Here is a 19,104-nt window from a genome sequence, read left to right as displayed (position 1 = left end):
GATCTCTACACACATCTGGTGCACACACACACACCTTAACACTGATCTCTACACACATCTGGTGCACACACGCACACCTTAACACTGATCTCTACACACATCTGGTGCACACACACGCACCTTAACACGCTGGCTTGACCTGTCGGGTGCTTCTAACCCCGGCGCTCAGGAGGCAGAGGCAGGCAGAAGGATCTACAGAAGCAATCGAGACAACAGAGAGAAAGACCCTGCCCCCAAACAAAACATGTCAAGAACATTTTCTCCACTAAACCTGATCCCGCAGCAAACTGCAGTGGAGTATTCGTTTCTCAGATGTAAACCTCGGGGTCATCCCGGACTCTCTTTTCTCGGCTCTCTGCACCCAATCAATCTGAAAGTTCTATTTACTTCAAATTATGTCCACAACCCATAACCTGTGCTTGCTGCCCCCTCCAGTGACCACCCTCCTTTTCTCTTCTGGTCACTAAGCAGACAGACGCAACTCACCAAATCAGCTTCTCTGTACATGCCATAGAAGACAGTCACTTACCAACCTCCTTTCCGCCATGGCCTGAATGGTATGTCTCCAGTTGTATTGTGCACACAAATCACCTGCGTGTCTTATTAACACACATCCTAATTTCACAGGGTTGCACTCTACACTGGGGAGCGTGGATCTTATGCCACTGTGTCGTCACGAGCTTACTGCCTGTCCATCCCCACAAAAATAAAACCTGTATGAGAGCCAGAACTTTTCTTTGGATTGTATCTATCTTTTATCTCCCGTCATTTCCATCAGGGTTTTGCAGGATGCATCATAAATGTCACCGGGTGGTTGGATTGGGAGTCATAAGGGTATGGAGCGGGCACAGAAGAGCCCTAGGACGTCATCAAGGAAATCCTTGGGGCTAGGATCACACGTGGTGATTTTCCTGGAATTGACATGAGTGGCAAGTCAGAGGAGCCAGCAGTACCAAGTCTGCTGAAACTCGGTCACTGGGATGAAAACATTAGTTGGTACAGAGATGAGAGACCAAACCCGAAGGTCAAGGACTGGAATGGACCTGAAAGCTATAGAGATGGCTTGAGAAAAGACCAGGCTCAAGAGAATGGCTTTGGCTGAGACTATAAGGTCCAATGCCTTTAACAGTGATGAGAGTACAGGGCCCCTGATAGACCACTGTGACCCAACCCAGAGGTGGAAAGGACAGGTTTTATTTTATTCCAATCGTCCAATAGACTGTAGGAGACGTGGCCCCTGGAGTTTACTATCCCATATATATATATATATATATATATATATATATATATATATATATATATATATATATCCCTATATATTTACTATCCCATATATATATCCCTATATATATCCCTATATATATCCCTATATATATCCCTATATATATATCCCTATATATATATCCCTATATCTATTTCGTTATAACTGGCGATGGATGGAGATAGAGACAGAGACCAGAGACCCACACTGGAGCACCAGACTGAGCTCCCAAGGTCCCAATGAGGAGCAGAAGGAGGGAGAACATGAGCAAGGAAGTCAGGACCACGAGGGGTGCACCCACCCACTGAGACAATGGGGCTGATCTATTGGGAGCTCACCAAGGCCAGCTGGACTGTGACTGAAAAAGCATGGGATAAAACCGGACTCTCTGAACATGGCGAACAATGAGGGCTGATGAGAAGCCAAGGACAATGGCACGGGGTTTTGATCCTACTTCATGTTCTGGCTTTGTGGGAGCCTAGCCAGTTTGGATGTTCACCTTCCTAAACATGGATGGAGGGGGGAGGACCTTGGACTTTCCACAGGGCAGGGAACTCTGACTGCTCTTTGGACTGGAGAGGAAGGGGGAGAGGAGTGGGGGAGGGAGAGAAGGGCGGGAGGAGGGGGAGGGAAATGGGAGGCTGGGAGGAGGTGGAAACTTTTTTTTCTCAATAAAAAACTAAAAAAAAGATGTCTTGAGTATTTCTAATGCAATATGAAAGCTTATTAGCATATCATATACTAATGCTGACATTAATGAAGGTGATCATGTCACAACAGAATCTCACTTTTCAAAAGGATTTGAAAATAGCAACAACAAATTATATCCTTGAGAGGCTTGCCTGGTCCCAAACACTATTCCAAAGACTCATTTAATTCTGCCAACATCCTTATGAGGTAGGGACCATTATTATCACTACTGTATAGTGAGGGGGTGGAACCACAAAACAGTGATACTTAAAATCAAACAAAATTAAATCAAAAAATAGATCATGGAAGAGCCAAATTATAAAAAGAAAGATGGTGGGTGGGAACAGGCTAATTTTATCATAAAACTTGCAGGGGGTAGGAGACATTGCTATAACTCAGAAATTAGCTATCTATACACTTCCTGATGGGCCACAGAAAAAGAAGAAAAATCAGAAGGGCTTTAACTAAAGGTAACTTCAGGCAAACTGTAGACCTAAACCGGAAACTTTAAAGCAGCATGGTCAGGGTGACAAGTGCCTCCCTGAGGCAGAATCTGCGGGAAGAGTGGGGTCAGAGGGGGAAATAGACCCAGGTGACAAAAAGGCCGGTGATGACGAGAGAGGTGAGACCGGGAATAGAGGAAGGAGGTGGGGTGTTCCACGTGCAGAGAAAGCCACAGGAAAGCCGTCAGCGCTGAAGGTCAGCCCAGGGAACACAGCATCCTCATGCTGAGGCCCTGCAGTGCTCTTTGACCCCAGGTGTAGTGCTTGGACCAGTGACCACTAGACCAGCTGGGAAACTTCCTAGAAATGCGGAAAACCCACTCCCACCCAGGACTACAAAGAATCTGCATTTTTAGCAAGACACTTGGGCGGGTGTTTGAACTCAGGTGCAAGTGTAAGAAGAACCCCCAACGCTCACTGGGCTCTTGGGATCTGCTCTGAGTTTCAGAGCAATCATATGATAAAGATCTCCTTCTCAGACCCCCTTTCTAGATGAGGAGGTTGAGACGCAGCATTTCTAGAGAGCAATGGGGCTGGGATTTGTTCCCAAGCAATTAGCTTCAAATCCAATTCATTTCTATTAAGGATCCTGTAGGCCTTCAACCCAGAGGCCTGGGGGAAGAGATGGAAAGCAGAGATAACGGCAGACACACTGCTGCTGGTGTCTGTCCTGGAGGCCAGAAGCATGGCCTTATATCGGTGCCTCGACAAACAACAGAACCTTCCGGAACAGACTCTGAAGGAAGAGGGACGCAGAAGGGAGCATGTGTGATGGAACCAGAGCTTTCGGCGAGCATGGCCAGGGTAGGACTAAATCCAGCTCAGAAAACAAGCCTTTTCTACGTTGTAACAGGAGACAAGTAGAGGTACCTCTGACCAAGAAGCTGCCTTATCGGAGCTGTGCCACCGTTCCCCCGCCCCCCCTCCGCCCCCACTTCAGATAACTGCAGCGCTGAGACATCCTTGGGGCTCTTCCACCTCTTTAGCAAAATGTCAGTGTGGGAGCAAACTGAGAATGAGCGTGCCTTTCATTTGCCAATTAGTCATGTACCGCTTGTAACGGCTTTTGTGTGCAATGTGTGTGTGTGCGTATGTGGCATGTCATTTAACTTTCTCTTTATTTGTGGTTGGTTTTGTTATGTGGGTAAGGGCTGTCCTGTGTTTAACTGGATTTCCCAAAGCCAAGCGAGGACACACCGCAGAGATCTAATAAACTTCAGGAGGGAGAAGCGTGGTAGTCACAAGTTCAAGGTCATCTTCACCCACATGGTGAGCTCAAGGACAGACTGGGCTACCATAGACCTAGTCTCAGAAACAAAATAAACATAAAGAGGAGGAAAGGGGGAGGAGGAGAAGGAAACACCACAGCAACTGGCTTTATTGCTGTATTGCCTCTTCATAAAAGAGTGGGTAAGTCCCCCCAGTGTTCTTTCAGGGGGATCTGGCAGAGCCAACTGCCGTGAGTCGTCCTCGTTGCCCCTGCCTTGCCCCATGGAACCTCAGGGAAGCCCTGTTGCGCTTCTCCTCTTTCATCTTCATGGGAAACGGCAAATTCACCCCTCATGGGGGTGTGGTACGTAGACGCTAGCTGGTGTTCCTGTCTGGGCCGCTGTGCTGTTTTCCTGTCCCTTCTTGAGAAGATAAGATCTGGACAGGCTTGCGGTCCTCTCCCACTGGCCCTCAGAGGTGACGCTAGGCCAAGTTCCCATTTTGCAGGCCCCTCCTCGGAATCACACACCTCTTCAGTATTTGTAATGAGCGTGGGTTCACTTGAAAGTAGCAGCGGGAGATGCAGCTTCCCAGAACATAGCATGAGATCGAGGCCTCTGGGCTTCTCTTTCTTCTCCTGAAATCTCCAAGCAAAACTGATTTGCCTGCCCTGACAAGCTGCACCTCCCAGGGGGAGGTTTGAAACCTGAGGTTGCTAGAGGTGCTGCCGCCTTCCCCCAGCTGATGGGGCTGAAGAAGGGGTGCTTAACACAGGATAAAATGTCAAGGTCTTTGGGGAGCAGAATTAGCCCTGTCCTGTAAGACACGGGGACGAGCTGGCTAGTTATCAGAGAGTCCCTTCAAGCAAAGAGGAAAGAAACCCAACTTCCATCACAGCTCTTTTCTCCCTCTTCAAAGCCCTGGACTGTAAGCAAGCAGCTGAGGCCGTTCACTTAGGCACTCCTGCGAGGTCACTGGGAGATGAGGCGTCAGCCATGTGCAGGACTTGCATGGATGGAGGGTGGAGGAAGAAGAGGTTTGTCTCTTGACTGCCCCAGGTCTTGGGGAAGGGGAGGGGGTCAGGCAGAAGAGAGAGCGAGAGAAACAGAGGCTAGGGCTTGCAGCATGTGAGAGCAGGAGTCTGGGGGTTGCGGCCCCAGCATAGTCAGCCTTTACCAATGGTGAGCCCAGCAGCCCCGTACATGAGTGTCAGACCCGCACTCTGTGTCCTCCAGATCATGAGGCTGTGGTGGGAGAGGGACAGCTCTGGGGCTGTAGCTGTGAACACAGATAGGAAGAAGACAACCAGAGTTCAGAAAAGAGGTGGGGAGGGGAGCTGCTTAAACCGTGTAAAGGGCTTCAATCACTTCCTTTCCTGCTCCCTGATGTAATAAATTAAACTACAGCCTCAGCCCCTCTCTGTCTCTCTGTCTCTCTGTCTCTCTCTGTCTCTGTCTGTGTGTGTGTGTGTGTGTGTGTGTGTGTCTTTATCTCCCTCCCCCCCTCCTCCCCTCCTCTCCTTAGTTATATTTGTGACATTCAAGCCTCACTTAGTGTCCCCTAAAATCCACTCACCCAGACTTCAGAGGAGCCTGGCTTCCTGAGGTGACATCCTAAAGAGCAAGTCTGAGACTCTGTTAGTCACATGACTGAGTGGAATAAGATGGGGTGCTTCACACAAACCCAGAGCAGTCTTTGGTTCTGGCATCCATGACTCCTGCTAGCAGAGCCTGAGCCCCCTCCCCCTGAAAAAAAAAACCCTAGAGGGTGTCTCCCCAGAACAGAGCCTGGGGCCACACAGAGCATACATAGGCTCTGGGCCCTGACTCCCCTCTCCCCGGAACTGTATTCTGGCTCCACAGTTTCCTCTGTGACCTTGCAAAAACAAGTGGATTTCTCTATGTTTCATTCTCTCCTGTATAGAAAAGGAACAGACATGATCCTTTATAGGACTATGTGTATCCAGTACAGGGCCTGAACAGATCAAATGTTCAGTCTGCAATACTTGTTCTTATTTTCACTGCCATAAATGTCACTGTGGACACTGTGGGCACTGACAGAACATTGCCCTGTTTAACCCTAGGAGACTTGGGCCCCAGTGCAGCTAAGGATGGGTCTACTATTTTGAATAGCATCTGATGACGCCAGTAATTCCGTCTTCCATCTTTGGTCAGAACCAATTTTGTTTTGTTTTGTTGGTTGGTTTGGGTTGTTATAGACTGAGATTTTTCCCTACACGGCCTTGCCCTTGTTCGTTTGATCAGGTCTAACTGAAGGATTCAAAAGGAGGCTAAGCAGCAGCTCTGGCGGGGCTTCTGCCAGTCACTAGTTCGCATGGTTGCACCCACTTCTCTTCCTCTTCCGGTCCTCTTTGCTGATCTGGACTCTGCCTGATATTCTTGTCACAAGGTCATTGCCCCAGGTGAACTCAGCTCAGCGTGAAACAAAACAGTTCATCTGAAAGCACCACACAGTCCTTGTAGAGAGAGGGCCGCCTTCCTCCATCGCCTGTTTTCTTACCAGCAAGTGGACTTTTCATGTTTCTGCTCCATCTTACAAAAGCCAGCCACAAAGGATAGTTACTGACACTGGGGTCCCTCAGATGGGGGGACATAAACTGCCACAGAATCTTCAGGAGCTGGGCACCCAGACTAGTGACCAGCAGTCACTGCTTGGGGCCAGCCACTTGACTTTAAATGATATCAGGACCCAAATTTTTTCCCAAAAACTCATGCTATTTGTTCATTTTTTTTGAAGTTCAGTTTTAGATCGGCTGAGTATTCTCTAGAGCAGAGCATGCTTAATTGGCACTGAATCTTTCTCTTATCCATTCACACCCCTCCCCATCCCTGTTCCCAAGCTCCTGGGATCCCTGCTGAACCAGCTGCAGGTTTGTGCACATGGAGTGTTTTTGTATACTCGGGACATGAGGCGTGTCTTATAAACACACAATTTACACTGCCTGGGAACTTAGGGGCTTTCCTCTGGGCGGGAAACAGCTGTGAGGAGCTTGACCAACCTTCATTTTGTGGAGAACAAGATGTTACAATCTGACCATCCGTGTGACTATATTAAGAGCTAGGCTCTTAAAAGAGGTAATAGATCTAGCCACAGTGGCCAGGTTCCTGTTGTCACACCTCGGGATCCTCCCAGAAGCCCGAGCTCAGAAGGGAGACTCATTGTACCCACCTCTCTTGTTTCCAGCCTGACGGCTCAGAAACGCCATCGCATGGTGCTCTGCCCCACATCTGGAGTCCCCGGGTCACCTGCTAGCAGCTCCGCAGCTGGACTGCTGTGGGCTTCTTAGATCACAGGTTCATGGAATCATCAGCCTGGAGGACCATCAAGGGAGTCCTTCACTTGACACACTAGCAATTCACTTCCTCCTCTGTGGAAAAGCAGGTGTGAGAGCCCACACAGGTGAGGGGAGGTGAGCAAGACCCAGCCCCTGCAGTCAAAGTACTGACGGACAGCAGGCCCTGCTCCCATCTCTCCAAAGCCTTCTGCAATCTCCTCTTACAGGTTCAAGTTCTCCTGCTTTGTGTTCCCCTGTCTCTGCAGACCCCTATCATGGTACCTACCACACTGCCTATAGAACGTTCCAGAACGCAGGACATGCTGTGCTTGGTGATACTGATGCTCTATGAGCCCTTTTATAAGGTGTTCACAGAAGGGAACGAAGACCAGAGTAGATTTTTCTAGACTTATTGAGCATTTCATCTAACTACCAATGCAAGGTTGATGGTTGCCTGGACAGAAATGGGTGGAGCAGCCAAAGAGAAGCTGCCAATCTTGAGATCCCAAGGAGAAGCCGGTAAAAATGGAAAAATGTTGTCCAGGGCTCCTCTTGGCCTTCTAGAAACCTTCAATCATGTCTGAATAAAGGTGTTTTGGTCTTCTGTTGCTGCCAAAACAAAACGCTACAAACTGGGTAGCTTCAGAAAAAAAAATGGCTTCCTCTCAGTGGTGGAGCACAGATAGACATGCAAGGCCAAGGCTCAGCATGGTTGACATCTGAGGATATCTACTCTTGCCTGGAAATCAGAGACTTCACCTCTCTGTCTTCACACAGTCTTCTCCCTGTACCCATCTGCGACTTGGTCTTTTCTTACAAGAACAGTATTCCTATTGGACCGTGCGTGGACCATGCACATGACCTGATCTTTCTTCTGTTACCTCCTTCAAGACCCTACCTCCTAATATAATCACAGTCTTGAGGGTCTGAGAATTTGATCTTCAATATAATCTGGGGAGAAAAGGACACAATTCATCCAGTAACAGAAATAAATACTGGTAGCAGGTTTGGTAGAGCAGGCCTAGAACCCTAGTATGTGGGATACTGGGGCAGGAAGGCCAAGAGTTTGAAATGAACATGGGCTACGCAGCAAGACTGACAAAGAATGGAAGAAAGTGGGGGAAAGGAAGGGACCATGAAGGGGAAGAAAAAGAGGGTGGAAAGAAGTCAATGCTGGTGCTCAAGAAGTGCCTGGGAGCTTCTATTAAAGTCAGAGTCAATCAGTCTCAAAACCAGAAGATTGGAAATTCCTTTAGCACCAGTGACCAAACATAATTCTATTTCGGCACCACCCTCTCCTGCATATACCTCCTCACCCAGTCCCCTCTCCGTTACCTAAGATATCTATATTCACAACAAGGGCAAGAGTAGGTGTCAGTTAACAAGCATGTCTCCCTTCGGACTACGATAGAAAATGATATGTAGGGAGACCATCCCCAAAACTACTGGCTTATTTCTGAAAAGTCATCAGCAGAACACAGACAAAACTTCCAAATGAGCCATGAGCCGGCTATGTGTGGTAGGGCCAGGCCACCAGCAAGCAGCAGTGGTGGATTTTTGAGTGCCAGCCAGAGATACGGTGTGCAAGCCAGAACCAATGTGAGGCAGAAAGAGCTCTCTGGTCAGAGGAACGGCCTCCCCTTCCCGTGGCCCTTTCTGTTGACTTGTACAGGGTCCTGAATCCTTAGCAGCCTCAGATGGTTTTCACTACTGCTTGCCAGCTGGCTAAACATCACCTTGGAAAGGAGTACAGGATGTGGGCTCCCTGATGAACTGGTGCATTGTAACCAGACTGGGCTTAGCTTGATTTCACAATGCCAGGGCAGCAGGAGGGGGTGCTCGTGCTGACTCAGTGCAGGAAAGCCTAAAGGCAAGCTTTGGGGGGAGTGACTAGGGATGAGGCAGGCCCACAAAAGACAATTAAAAATGCCTTGAGGTGCTCAGAGCCCAGTCCCTAAAGCACAGCCCAGTCCTCTGAGCTGCACCTGAGTAGATCTCTGGGTGGAAAGTCCTGGAGTACCTGCAGAGACAAGCTGCTGACTTCTCCGGGTGATATTAAAACTTACTCCGAAACCATCTCAAGCAGTCTAGATGCCACAGTCTGCCATCTGATCCTGAAATAGCACCAGCGCCACAGACACCAAACTGAGATGCCGGCTCTCCAGCTGTAAGCCAGAACATCAGAGGCAGCACATCTTCCCGAGCAGGAAACATCTGGAATTTGCTGAGAGAAAGCCACATTTTGATGGAAACGTCAGACAAGGGCTAGATCGGTAGAGAGCAGGCAGTAGGCCTAGTAGGGAAGTGTCTCTATCTCAGCAGAGACTCTAGGACAGGCAGGACAGATGAGGTCATGAACCACTGAGCCAAGTTCCCGTGACCTGAAATCTCTGGCACCACGAATCAAAAGGAACCTTCCCTTCTTCATGTTGTTTTTCCTTGGGTGACTTTTTCACCACAATGAAAAGTTGACTGATGCGAAGATTGTTATTTTTATCTAAGAGCAATGAAAGCCATGGAAGGGCACAAGGGAGAGGAAGAGATGGTATAATAAGATATGCTAACCCAAACACTTACCTACCTACCTAATTTTGCCTAGAAACAGGGAGGAAACCTGACCTTTTGTCTAAGCCCATCAGGATCTGCAAACTCCAAACTAGGGAGTTAAAGAGCGTGCTCTGCTCCTAGCAAGCAGAGATAGCCCAGTGACTGCAGTTAAAGAGAGTGCTCTGCTCCTAGCAAGCAGAGATAGCCCAATGACTTGCAGAGGTAACATGCAGGCCTGTGCTTTCAGGAGGCAGGACATCCCTGCAGGCTGGCATCTGAGCAGTGCAATACACATCATCTGTGCTGTCAGACAGACAAAGCACTTACCTCGCAAACCTCTCTCAGGGTAGCTGGGAAGCAAAGGGAGTGCTTTCTTTTATAACAAAGTCCCCTCTCCTGAAAACCATTAAGCTTTGACTCCTTCAATGGATTCCTCCACTCATGAGGTAAGAGTCCTCATGATCCAATCACCTGCCAACAGCCCCACTTCTGAACACTGCCACATTGGGGACCAAGCCTTCAGCAATGACCTTTTGGGTGGCATTGAAGATACACATCCTAACAATGGATTTCCATTTCTTTTCCAGCCATGTACCTGCTATGGTGACTCTTGAGTTTTCCTCGTCAGCATACATCACAGGATCTTCTTACAGAAAGCAACCTCTCAAGGCCCTTCTCTGACCTCCACACACACTCTCCACCCGGATTTGGCTAGCACGGCCACCATAAGTAATGGGGCTCCATTACTGCAACCCCAGCAGATGCCTGAAATCACAGAGTAATGAATGAATCTATATATTTTTGGTTTTTCTTCTCCGTATGTAGCTATGTTAAAGTTTAATAGATAAATGAGGCATGATAGGAGAGTAGCAGTAAATGATAATATAATTATTTATAAAACAACTATAATAAAATTTATGTGGATGGTTTCTCTCAAATACCATATGCTGAACGTACCTTCTTCATCCTTTGATGGTGTGAGACAGCATGATGTCAAACGATGAGATGAAGTGAGAAGAATGCCACAGGTATCACGATGTAACATCAGGCTAACATACAAGGGCTGTCTGCATATAAGCACTGTGATAATGAGATAGTCAGTCTGATATCTGAGTTATTAAGTGACTAACGGGCATAGTCCATTGGCACACAGCTTGAGTGACACTCTGGAGGAGAAGCCGTAGGATGGTGTAAGATCTTAGCATGCTATTCAGACTGGATTTGATCAAGAGTAACTGATACCAAGGACAGCAGAATCACAGTAATGGGCCACTTGAGTAGTATTCAATCTCCTATACTGGACTGTATAAAATTGGGCTGTGGAGGGATAGCCCAAGGTTAGCCACAGAGCCTCCATCTTCCCTATAGCTGTATGCTCTTCTGACCTCTTCGGACTGTTTCGCGGTGTTTGTTGGGATAGCAGAGAGGAATGTTTCTCCCTGAGACTTTTGTCTTCGCGTGTTGGGGTTTCTGAGGCTGGAAGGTTTGTGAAGGGTCTTCACTGTGACTCATCACCTAAGGAGGGATGGCTGGCTCCCTGCGTTCCTTCCTGGCAGAACTCTAGAAAGAGCTCAGGCCTCGGAGAACTCCTGGAGTCAAGGCCTTTCCTTCTGTCCTCAGCTCATAATCCTCTCAAAGGCAGAACTGTGCAGAGGGGCCTGAGCACATCCTAGTCCTCAGTTTGTTCTTGGTAACATGCTCAGATACATAGAGGTGTTGGCTTTTTCTTTCTTTTTGATTTTTGTTTTGTTTTTAGGATTACCTGAATGTCAAGTACTTTGAAAACAATATATATTTCATGTAGCTACTTCTATTAACACATCCCTGGGAATTTGTCAGCTTGTGTTGAGCTGTGAGCAGTGTTTTGGAACTCCTTTGAGGAGGGGGAAAGTCAGCTTTTCGCAAGACAGTCAGCCAGCATGGGTGTTTAACTGAGTTGCTTGGCACACTTGATTTTTTGAGCTTGACATATTGGTTTTTTTTTAATTTTATTTTTTAATTTATTTATTTAATAAGGATTTCTGCCTCCTCCCCACCACCGCCTCCCATTTCCCTCCCCCTCCCCCGATCAAGTCCCTCTCCCTCATCAGCTTGAAAAGCAATCAGGGTTCCCTGACCTGTGGGAAGTCCAAGGACCACCCACTTCCATCCAGGTTTAGTAAGTTGAGCATCCAAACTGCCTAGGCTCCCCCAAAGCCAGTACGTGCAGTAGGATCAAAAACCCATTGCCATTGTTCTTGAGTTCTCAGTAGTCCTCATCAGGCGATGAAAGGAGACAGAGACCCACATTGGAGCACCGGACAGAAATCTCAAGGTCCAAATCAGGAGCAGAAGGAGGGGGAGCACGAGCAAGGAACTCAGGACCGCGAGGGGTACACCCACACACTGAGACAATGGGGATGATCTTTCAGGAATTCACCAAGACCAGCTAGCCTGGGTCAGAAAAAGCATGGGATAAAACCGGACTTACATAGCAGACAATGAGCTTGACATATTGTAGACCCTAAAGCCCATCCTAGTGATACAGCCCAGCACTGAATTAAGGGCCTATACTCATTGATGATTTCATGCTTTTCTCAATCCCCCCCGCACACACACTTTTGAAAAGATCTTGTTTTATAGCCCAGATTGGTCTCCAGCTCATGGTTCTCTTGCCTCAGATCTCTCAGTGTTTGGATTCCAGGTATGGACCACCATGCTTGGCCTTGTGTAGAACTCTATATTGTCTGGGGAGCCCTGGCACCTATGGAAGGACTTTGGCCCCTACAGCCTTCAGGATGAAGCTCTGCTTATTTGAGAGTAGCAGACTGAAGGTGAGCACATCATAACGTAACACATCTCAGTGAATAAAGGAGGCCATTCTACTCAATCTGGGAGCTGGCTAGATGCAGAGGCTGGGACAAGGAAGGCAATAAAAGTGAGCTAGACTCAAGCCTGGGTGAGTCCTATAGAATACTAGTGCCACTATCCAAACGTAAGGGAGTCAACATGTTGAAATGGCAAAGAACCTGATGAGCTAAACATGGATGTGCATACACAGCATCTGGCCTGCCAGTGAGGCAGAGGGTGATCCATCTAATGAAAGACAGCTGAGAAATCACAAATAGACCGAAGAAAGAGAATGCGAGCAATAAACAGCAAGGGAGAGGGCCTGGCTTGTAGGCAATCACATTTCTTGAGACCCTAGCACCTTGTTCTCCACCACCTTCTTCTGAGCTCCATGGAAAGATGAGTTCTCTTCCAAAAGCCATGGCTTTTCTTCAAGGGAACACATAATGGAGAAAACAGTCATGGCTGGGGAAATGGCTCAGTCAATAGTATGCTTGCCTAGCATGCACAAGACCCTGGGTTTGAACCCTGGCATCCCATAAACTGAGTGTGATCGTAAACACCTATAATCCCAAACTTGGGAGGTGGAAAGCAGAGGATCAAAAGTTCCCAAGTCATCCTTAATTATACCAGGGGTTTGAGGTTAGCCTGGGCCATACGTGATGGGTTTGGGGGACACCATGTGGACACACGTGGTGCAAACGAAGGGAGGGTGCAGAAGAAAATGTAAATGTAGGGAGGTTTGGGTGCCCAAGAGATTTCAGCCACCAATGTCTTCTCTCCCCCTGGCATTTTGCCCTGACTTCTTTCTCAACAGTGATTCCTCTCCCCTTTCTAGAGACTCTAACTCAGTTTCTCCCCATACTCCCAGGATTAGCAGGGCCCAGCTGTCAAACAATGACTGCACCAGAAGTCAATTTCCTGCCAGCATGTATAGCTTCTTACATTCTCCCCTACATCCAGAGGCAGGCAGGCCTGGGCAGGCCTGACCCAACCAGGCCCCAGGCTGGGGTGGGAAAGCTGGCATCTCCCCAGAGGTGACTCAGAGTACATGTGCACCAACAGCCCAGTCCTCCGTGCTATCGTCCGGTCTAAGTTTTCCCTTCAGAACAGTTATCAGGTTTATAAACCTTTTCAATTTAAGATCTCACCAGCGAAGCCTTAAAAACAAAAATGAAATCAGCTCCCCACAAATAAGTTTATTTCTTTTGAGACTTTAAATTATTGTCTCAATATCAGCATTTCTTCATAAAAAGGTAAAGACCCTGTCTATCTGTATGGGGTACTGGGATCTTTCTATCTCTCATAATACTACCAACCCAACCCCCATCCCCATTCTTTACTATTTCAAGCTGGAGCTACTAAATTGAAATAATCGATCAATGATCTGTCCTCTACTCCCCTCCAGTTCTGAAGGTTATAGAAAAGGTAAAGACAACACACACACACACACACACACACAAAGTACACACACGCATACACACACACGCATGCCACTTCTCTTTTTGAAGAAAGCCAACTTGATTATAGACCTGCAGGACCTCCCAAGAGAGACCCAGGGAGACGAACCATAGCAGCCCAGGAGGCTCATAACTGCTTGCCCAGCATTGTCAATCCCCAGGTGTGGGACCTGTGCTCATCACTCTGAGAACACCCTCTCATCTCATGCAGTCGGCATGGCCAATTCCACATAAGACAAGAGAAAAATAACAAGGGACTTTTTCTAATAAATGGTCCTTTACGGCTAATGTGCCCTCTGTAACTGTCAGCCTTCATGCTGCTGGCAGCAAGCCCATCAGATAACAATGCAGCTGGGACCTGAGAAACGTGAGAAGCGGGCAAGATTAATAAAGATGAAAAACATGTTTGGTAGCTATGCCTCAGGGGAGGTCCAAAAGGAGCCCTCATAGGGATGGCTTGACAGTTTAGGGACCCCAAAACTAATGCGTGCCGGAGCTGGGGTCTCCCCACAGCAAGAGAGGTCAGTCAGATGTGTGAGACCTGGAAATAGAATAGTCAGGTCTCTTCCTTTCTGCATAGACACGGATTCCTTGAGGCGTCCTGAGTCAGTTTCATGGAAAACAGCAATAGTAACAAAGGTGTCACACCACAAGTCACATGATTTTACTGCCTGAGCCTCCCCGCTCAACTGAGGACACACACAGGCCTGCAGAAGACAGCCCAACGCAATAGAATCACCCACTACTGATGTACAAGGTCTACCCACAGCAAGTAGCCATGAGAAAGCAAGGTGGGGTATTGGGCAAGTGCTTTGACTAAAGATCGTATTTTCTTAACCCTCAAGGGCACAGATGTTCAGGGAGACATTCAGACTGAAATCTTTTGACTTAGTGTTGCCCACAAGAAATGTCCTCCCCCCTTCTCTCTCTCCTCTCTCTCTCTCTCTCTCTCTCTCTCTCTCTCTCTCTCTCTCTCTCTCGTGTGTGTGTGTGTGTGTGTGTGTGTGTGTGTGTGTGTGTGTAACTCTGGAAGAATAAATAAGCTTTGTTTTGGTTTACAAAGTGGTGGATGATGATCCTTAGAGAACAACACCCAAGGTTCACCTCTAACTTTTACACGCACATGCACATATGTGTGTGTACCCCTACACACAGCAAGGGGGGTGAGGGATAGGGAGGGACTACTAGCTAAGGAATCTGACAAGGAAGGAATAAAGAATTTAAGTCCTTTTTACAAGCCTATACCCTTCTCCAATTGCCCCCGCCACCACCAATGATAACATCTTAACATTCTTCCCTAAACCAGTCCCTCGGTGTGTCTTCAAATCCTGCCATATATTATTCTTGCTGCTCTTCCTTGGGTCCCTGTGAGCCTCAGTGGGCCCTACTGAATTCAGTACAGAGCTGCGCAATGTCTCCAGTCAAGAAACATCTATTCTGTCCTGGAGGGCTGTTGAGTTTTGGTCAGGAATTATCCTTGATGATTCTTCTACCTTATTCAGTGAGAAAGAGTTTCTCATTCAAACCCAGAATTTGCTGGAGAGCTAGATATGACTAACCTACAGCTAGATCTGACTAGCCCTTCCAGGCAGCTTGTTCCTGTAATCAGCATCTGCCTTCCAAGGGTCGTGTTACAGGTGTGCTAACACATCCCAGCACTCACCTGGGTTCTGGACACCTGAATTCCAGCCCTCGTGCTCGAGCGGCAAGCGCTTGCCTACTGAGTCATCTCCCCAGCTTAACTTACATTTTTACTGAGTAAATCTATCATTTAAGCCACTTAAATTATACAATGAAGTGACTTCCAGTGTTATCCAGCTGTCACTATTATCTAATCCCAGAGCAACCCTACCATGCCCCCAAAGAAACCCCACACTCATTAAGTAGTGACTCACAAAAACCTCCTTTGGAAGGAGGTGCTTTCTACGGACAGAGTTGAGCATTGTGCTCAAAGAATGACAGAATGCCTGTGTGGGGCTGGGCTTACAGATCAGGCCCCTGAGCGGAGGAGCAATAAACAGACAACGAGAACATTGCTCCAAAAGTTATTACACTTGAGAAAGTGGAACCTGAAAAGTTAAGTAACTTGTCCAAGGTCCTTCAACAACAGATGAAGTCACACTGTGTGCCTCGGAAATGGGGCAGACGCTTGTATGTGGATGGCTTTACCATCGTCCCCATCGTATGATAAAGTACTGATAAAGTCTCCTTGCATTTGATCATGTCTAAGACACTAGGAAGAGGGACAGTTTTACAGAGTTTTCAATCAGATAGTTTTAGGAACTGGGGGAAGGGGACTTAATAACAACAGCAGCAATAAAAGGCAGTAGACCAGCGGAACGCATTAGCAGAGGAGACACAAGCCACAGTAAAGTCACAGAACTCCAACCACAATTCATAACTCCACACTAGCCCAGTGTGGAATAGGAAGGAACACTGCCCCCAACATCACATGCCCTTCATCTGGTCCCACTCAGTTCCATCATGTCTTCCTAGACTATTTCTCCACCCAGACCCTCAAAGGCATCCCAGCTCTCTTAGCCACTCCTACTGTCTCCTGGGTCTTACTCTTCTCCCGTCTGTTCCTGTTGTCACCACTGACTTTATCTAGACGTCATCTCACCCCTAATTTATCTATATACTATCCCTTCTGATAAGCACAGACCTTAGCAACACTCCTTGTTCTAACACACCAAAAAAAGTACACAACAGTAAGGTTAGTAACTACTTGGGGCTGGAGAAGGCTCAACAGTTAAAAAGCTTGTTCCTGCAGAGAACATGGGTTCAATCGCTAGGGCCCAGATGATAGCTAGCAATCATCTGTAAATCCAGTTCTAGAGGAACTGATAATGTCTTCTGACATCTTAGGGCATCAGTTGCATAGGGTGTGCACACCATGTGAACAAAACATTCATACACATACAATAAAACAAGCCCCAAGAACAGGCACTACTTACAGAGTCCTTGCTATTTGGCACACGCTGCTGTGCCAGCTACTGTTTCTATGACATACAAACCAGGAGCAGCACACAGAAGAGTTTATTTCATCTCACTGTGCCAGGGGCAGTAGAGTTCATCATGGCAGAGAGACACGCAGCAAGTGCGGGTGTGGCAGCCAGGGCAGGAAGCTGAGAGGTCACATCTTTGAGCACATGCAGAAAGCACCAGAAACAGCTGGAAGTGGGGCCTGCCACCAATGACATACTCTTCCAGCAAGGCTGCACCTCCCCAAAACCTTAACTCCAAACAGCACCACCAACTGGGAACCGAGTATTCAAATACCTGAGCCTATGGGAGACATTCAAGCCACCATAGCTACCTCTTTTTTTTTAAAAAAAAGTGCCCACTGCACACCCTCATTAATCTCCATAAAAGAAGCCAGATGAAGAAATGGGCCTGAGAAGCTAAATCACTTTACTCAAAGTCACATGGCCACTAGAAGGCGGAACAAGGATTAGAATCATGGCTTTTATGAATTCAGGTCCAATATCACTACATTTATATGTCTGTATGGTATATATATGTGTGTGTGTGTGTGTGTGTGTGTGTGTGTGTGTGTGTGTGTGTGTACATTTATGGGGAGTTGGGCACACGTGTATGGAGGTCAAAGATTAACACCAGATTGTCTCCCTAGATCCCTCTCCACCTTATTTATGGAGATGCAGTCTCTCAGTTGAACTCAGAGTTCTCTAATTTAGCTAGTCTGGCTAGGAAGCTCGCGCCAGGATCCCCCATGGCTGCCTTCTGAGTACTGGAATTACAAGATGGCCACCATCCTCACCTGGCATTCCCATGGGCTCCAAGGATCCAAACTCTAATCGCCATGCTCTCACAGCAAGCCCTTTACCTGCTAAGCCATCTCCCCAGTCCAGCCTGGAGTCTCCTGTCTCTCTTTCACGTTTTGAACTTACACTGCAATCACCTCACTTGCCCCTTAGAACCTCTCCCACCTGCTGTAACCAAGGGCCCACCTTCACCAAGAGTGCATCTCACAGGTAGACCCTCACGGTACGGAGTCAATACTGCTTCCTGATCATCTCACACGCATCAGCCCTTGCCTTCTGCCAGGCTAGATACATTGTGAAAGCAGATGCCCACATGTGAGAGAGGCTCAACACCATCTCACACAAATGTGGATTAGTCTCCTTCCTGGACACGCTCCCTTAGTCTCTGTGTCTGAATCAAACTTCAGAAAGAAAACCACGGGACTTACCAGAAGGTGGGATGCATCCTTACACCTTAACCCACGCAGTGAAAAAGAGTGTCCGTGCCACCTTGAGAGGACTGGGGAAGGACAAGGTCAGAGCCACTCATTTCTTTGTGGTTATCCTAGAACCCTGTGCTCTCTACCAATGTCAACCTAGCAATAACAACCCCTGGCATATGTCAGGCACTGTTCCAAGAGCTGGGTTTTCAATGTTTGAGTCCACTTACAAAGACTCTGAATCGGGTACTGTTAGAGTCACGAGTCACTCTTTTATCAATGAGAAAATCAAGCCGCAGAGGAGAAATTTTCCCAAAGGCTCAATGGCTGGTAGATGGTAGAACTGGAATTCAGATCCAGGGCTTTCTGGCTCCAAAACCATAAGAGACCCCTACCACCTATTTATAGAACAATGCCTCCTCTCTAAGCTCAAATGCTCGAAGTTTTCATATTAGCAAACATTCTCTATCCCTTGGGAGCATGATAGATGCACAGAAGATAGCATGCCTGATGTGGAGAGGCTTGCCGTCTAGACAAGGGGGCCGACAAGGGGGAAGAAGCGGGACACAGGACAGCTAGATCTGGAAAACAGCGATCACCGCCATTAACAAAATTACCAACAGTCAGGCCATGGTTCACTACCAGACCCTGGACCCTTCTGTCACAGATTCCTCAGGACTTACAATGACACCTCTCCATCAAAAAATAAAACAGGGGGAGATACTGGAAGACATTGCTGGCAGGTCAGAGGTCGCAGCCCCCCACACCATGACCTAGCTACTTATCTCAAAAAGCTCAGCAAGATGGAGCTTTCTCCTTCCGGTAGAACTTCCTGCCTCTACTCGCCCTCATCTGGAGAATGTCCCTGGGCCTGGAAGACTGACCTTATCTTAAAAGCTGTCTCTAAAACCAGATGCCTGCTTCATCTTTAGCTTGACCCGTGACACAAATCACTGCTGAGAAGATTTGTGTTAGGGGCTCTGCTATAGGATCCTACTGCCACATACTAAGCCTTGTGATAGGAGCAGGCCATTTAATGCAAATCAGGATTTGTCCTCAGGCTCCCTGATCTTATATATTCCTTATACTCTGGAATAACAGTCAGC

General features: G+C 47.6%; 1 protein-coding gene across 1 annotated transcript in view; it reads right to left on the bottom strand.

Annotated features, from left to right (window-relative positions):
- Nucleotides 1-17,619, bottom strand: part of Pou2af1 (POU class 2 associating factor 1) — a 65,288-nt gene extending 47,669 nt beyond the window's left edge. Inside the window, exons 1-3 of the mRNA XM_026779094.1 lie at nucleotides 17,576-17,619; nucleotides 15,964-16,027; nucleotides 14,077-14,152 (exon numbers count right to left, since the gene is read on the bottom strand). Of these exons, the coding sequence (XP_026634895.1) occupies nucleotides 14,077-14,152; nucleotides 15,964-16,027; nucleotides 17,576-17,619 (184 nt within the window). The remainder of the gene's footprint in view (nucleotides 1-14,076; nucleotides 14,153-15,963; nucleotides 16,028-17,575) is intronic.
- Nucleotides 17,620-19,104: the final 1,485 nt, after the last annotated feature.

This window comes from Microtus ochrogaster, chromosome 5 (assembly GCF_000317375.1).
Source record: "Microtus ochrogaster isolate Prairie Vole_2 chromosome 5, MicOch1.0, whole genome shotgun sequence".
In the NCBI taxonomy this organism is placed as follows: domain Eukaryota; kingdom Metazoa; phylum Chordata; class Mammalia; order Rodentia; family Cricetidae; genus Microtus; species Microtus ochrogaster.
This window is presented reverse-complemented; position numbering and strand designations above follow the sequence as displayed.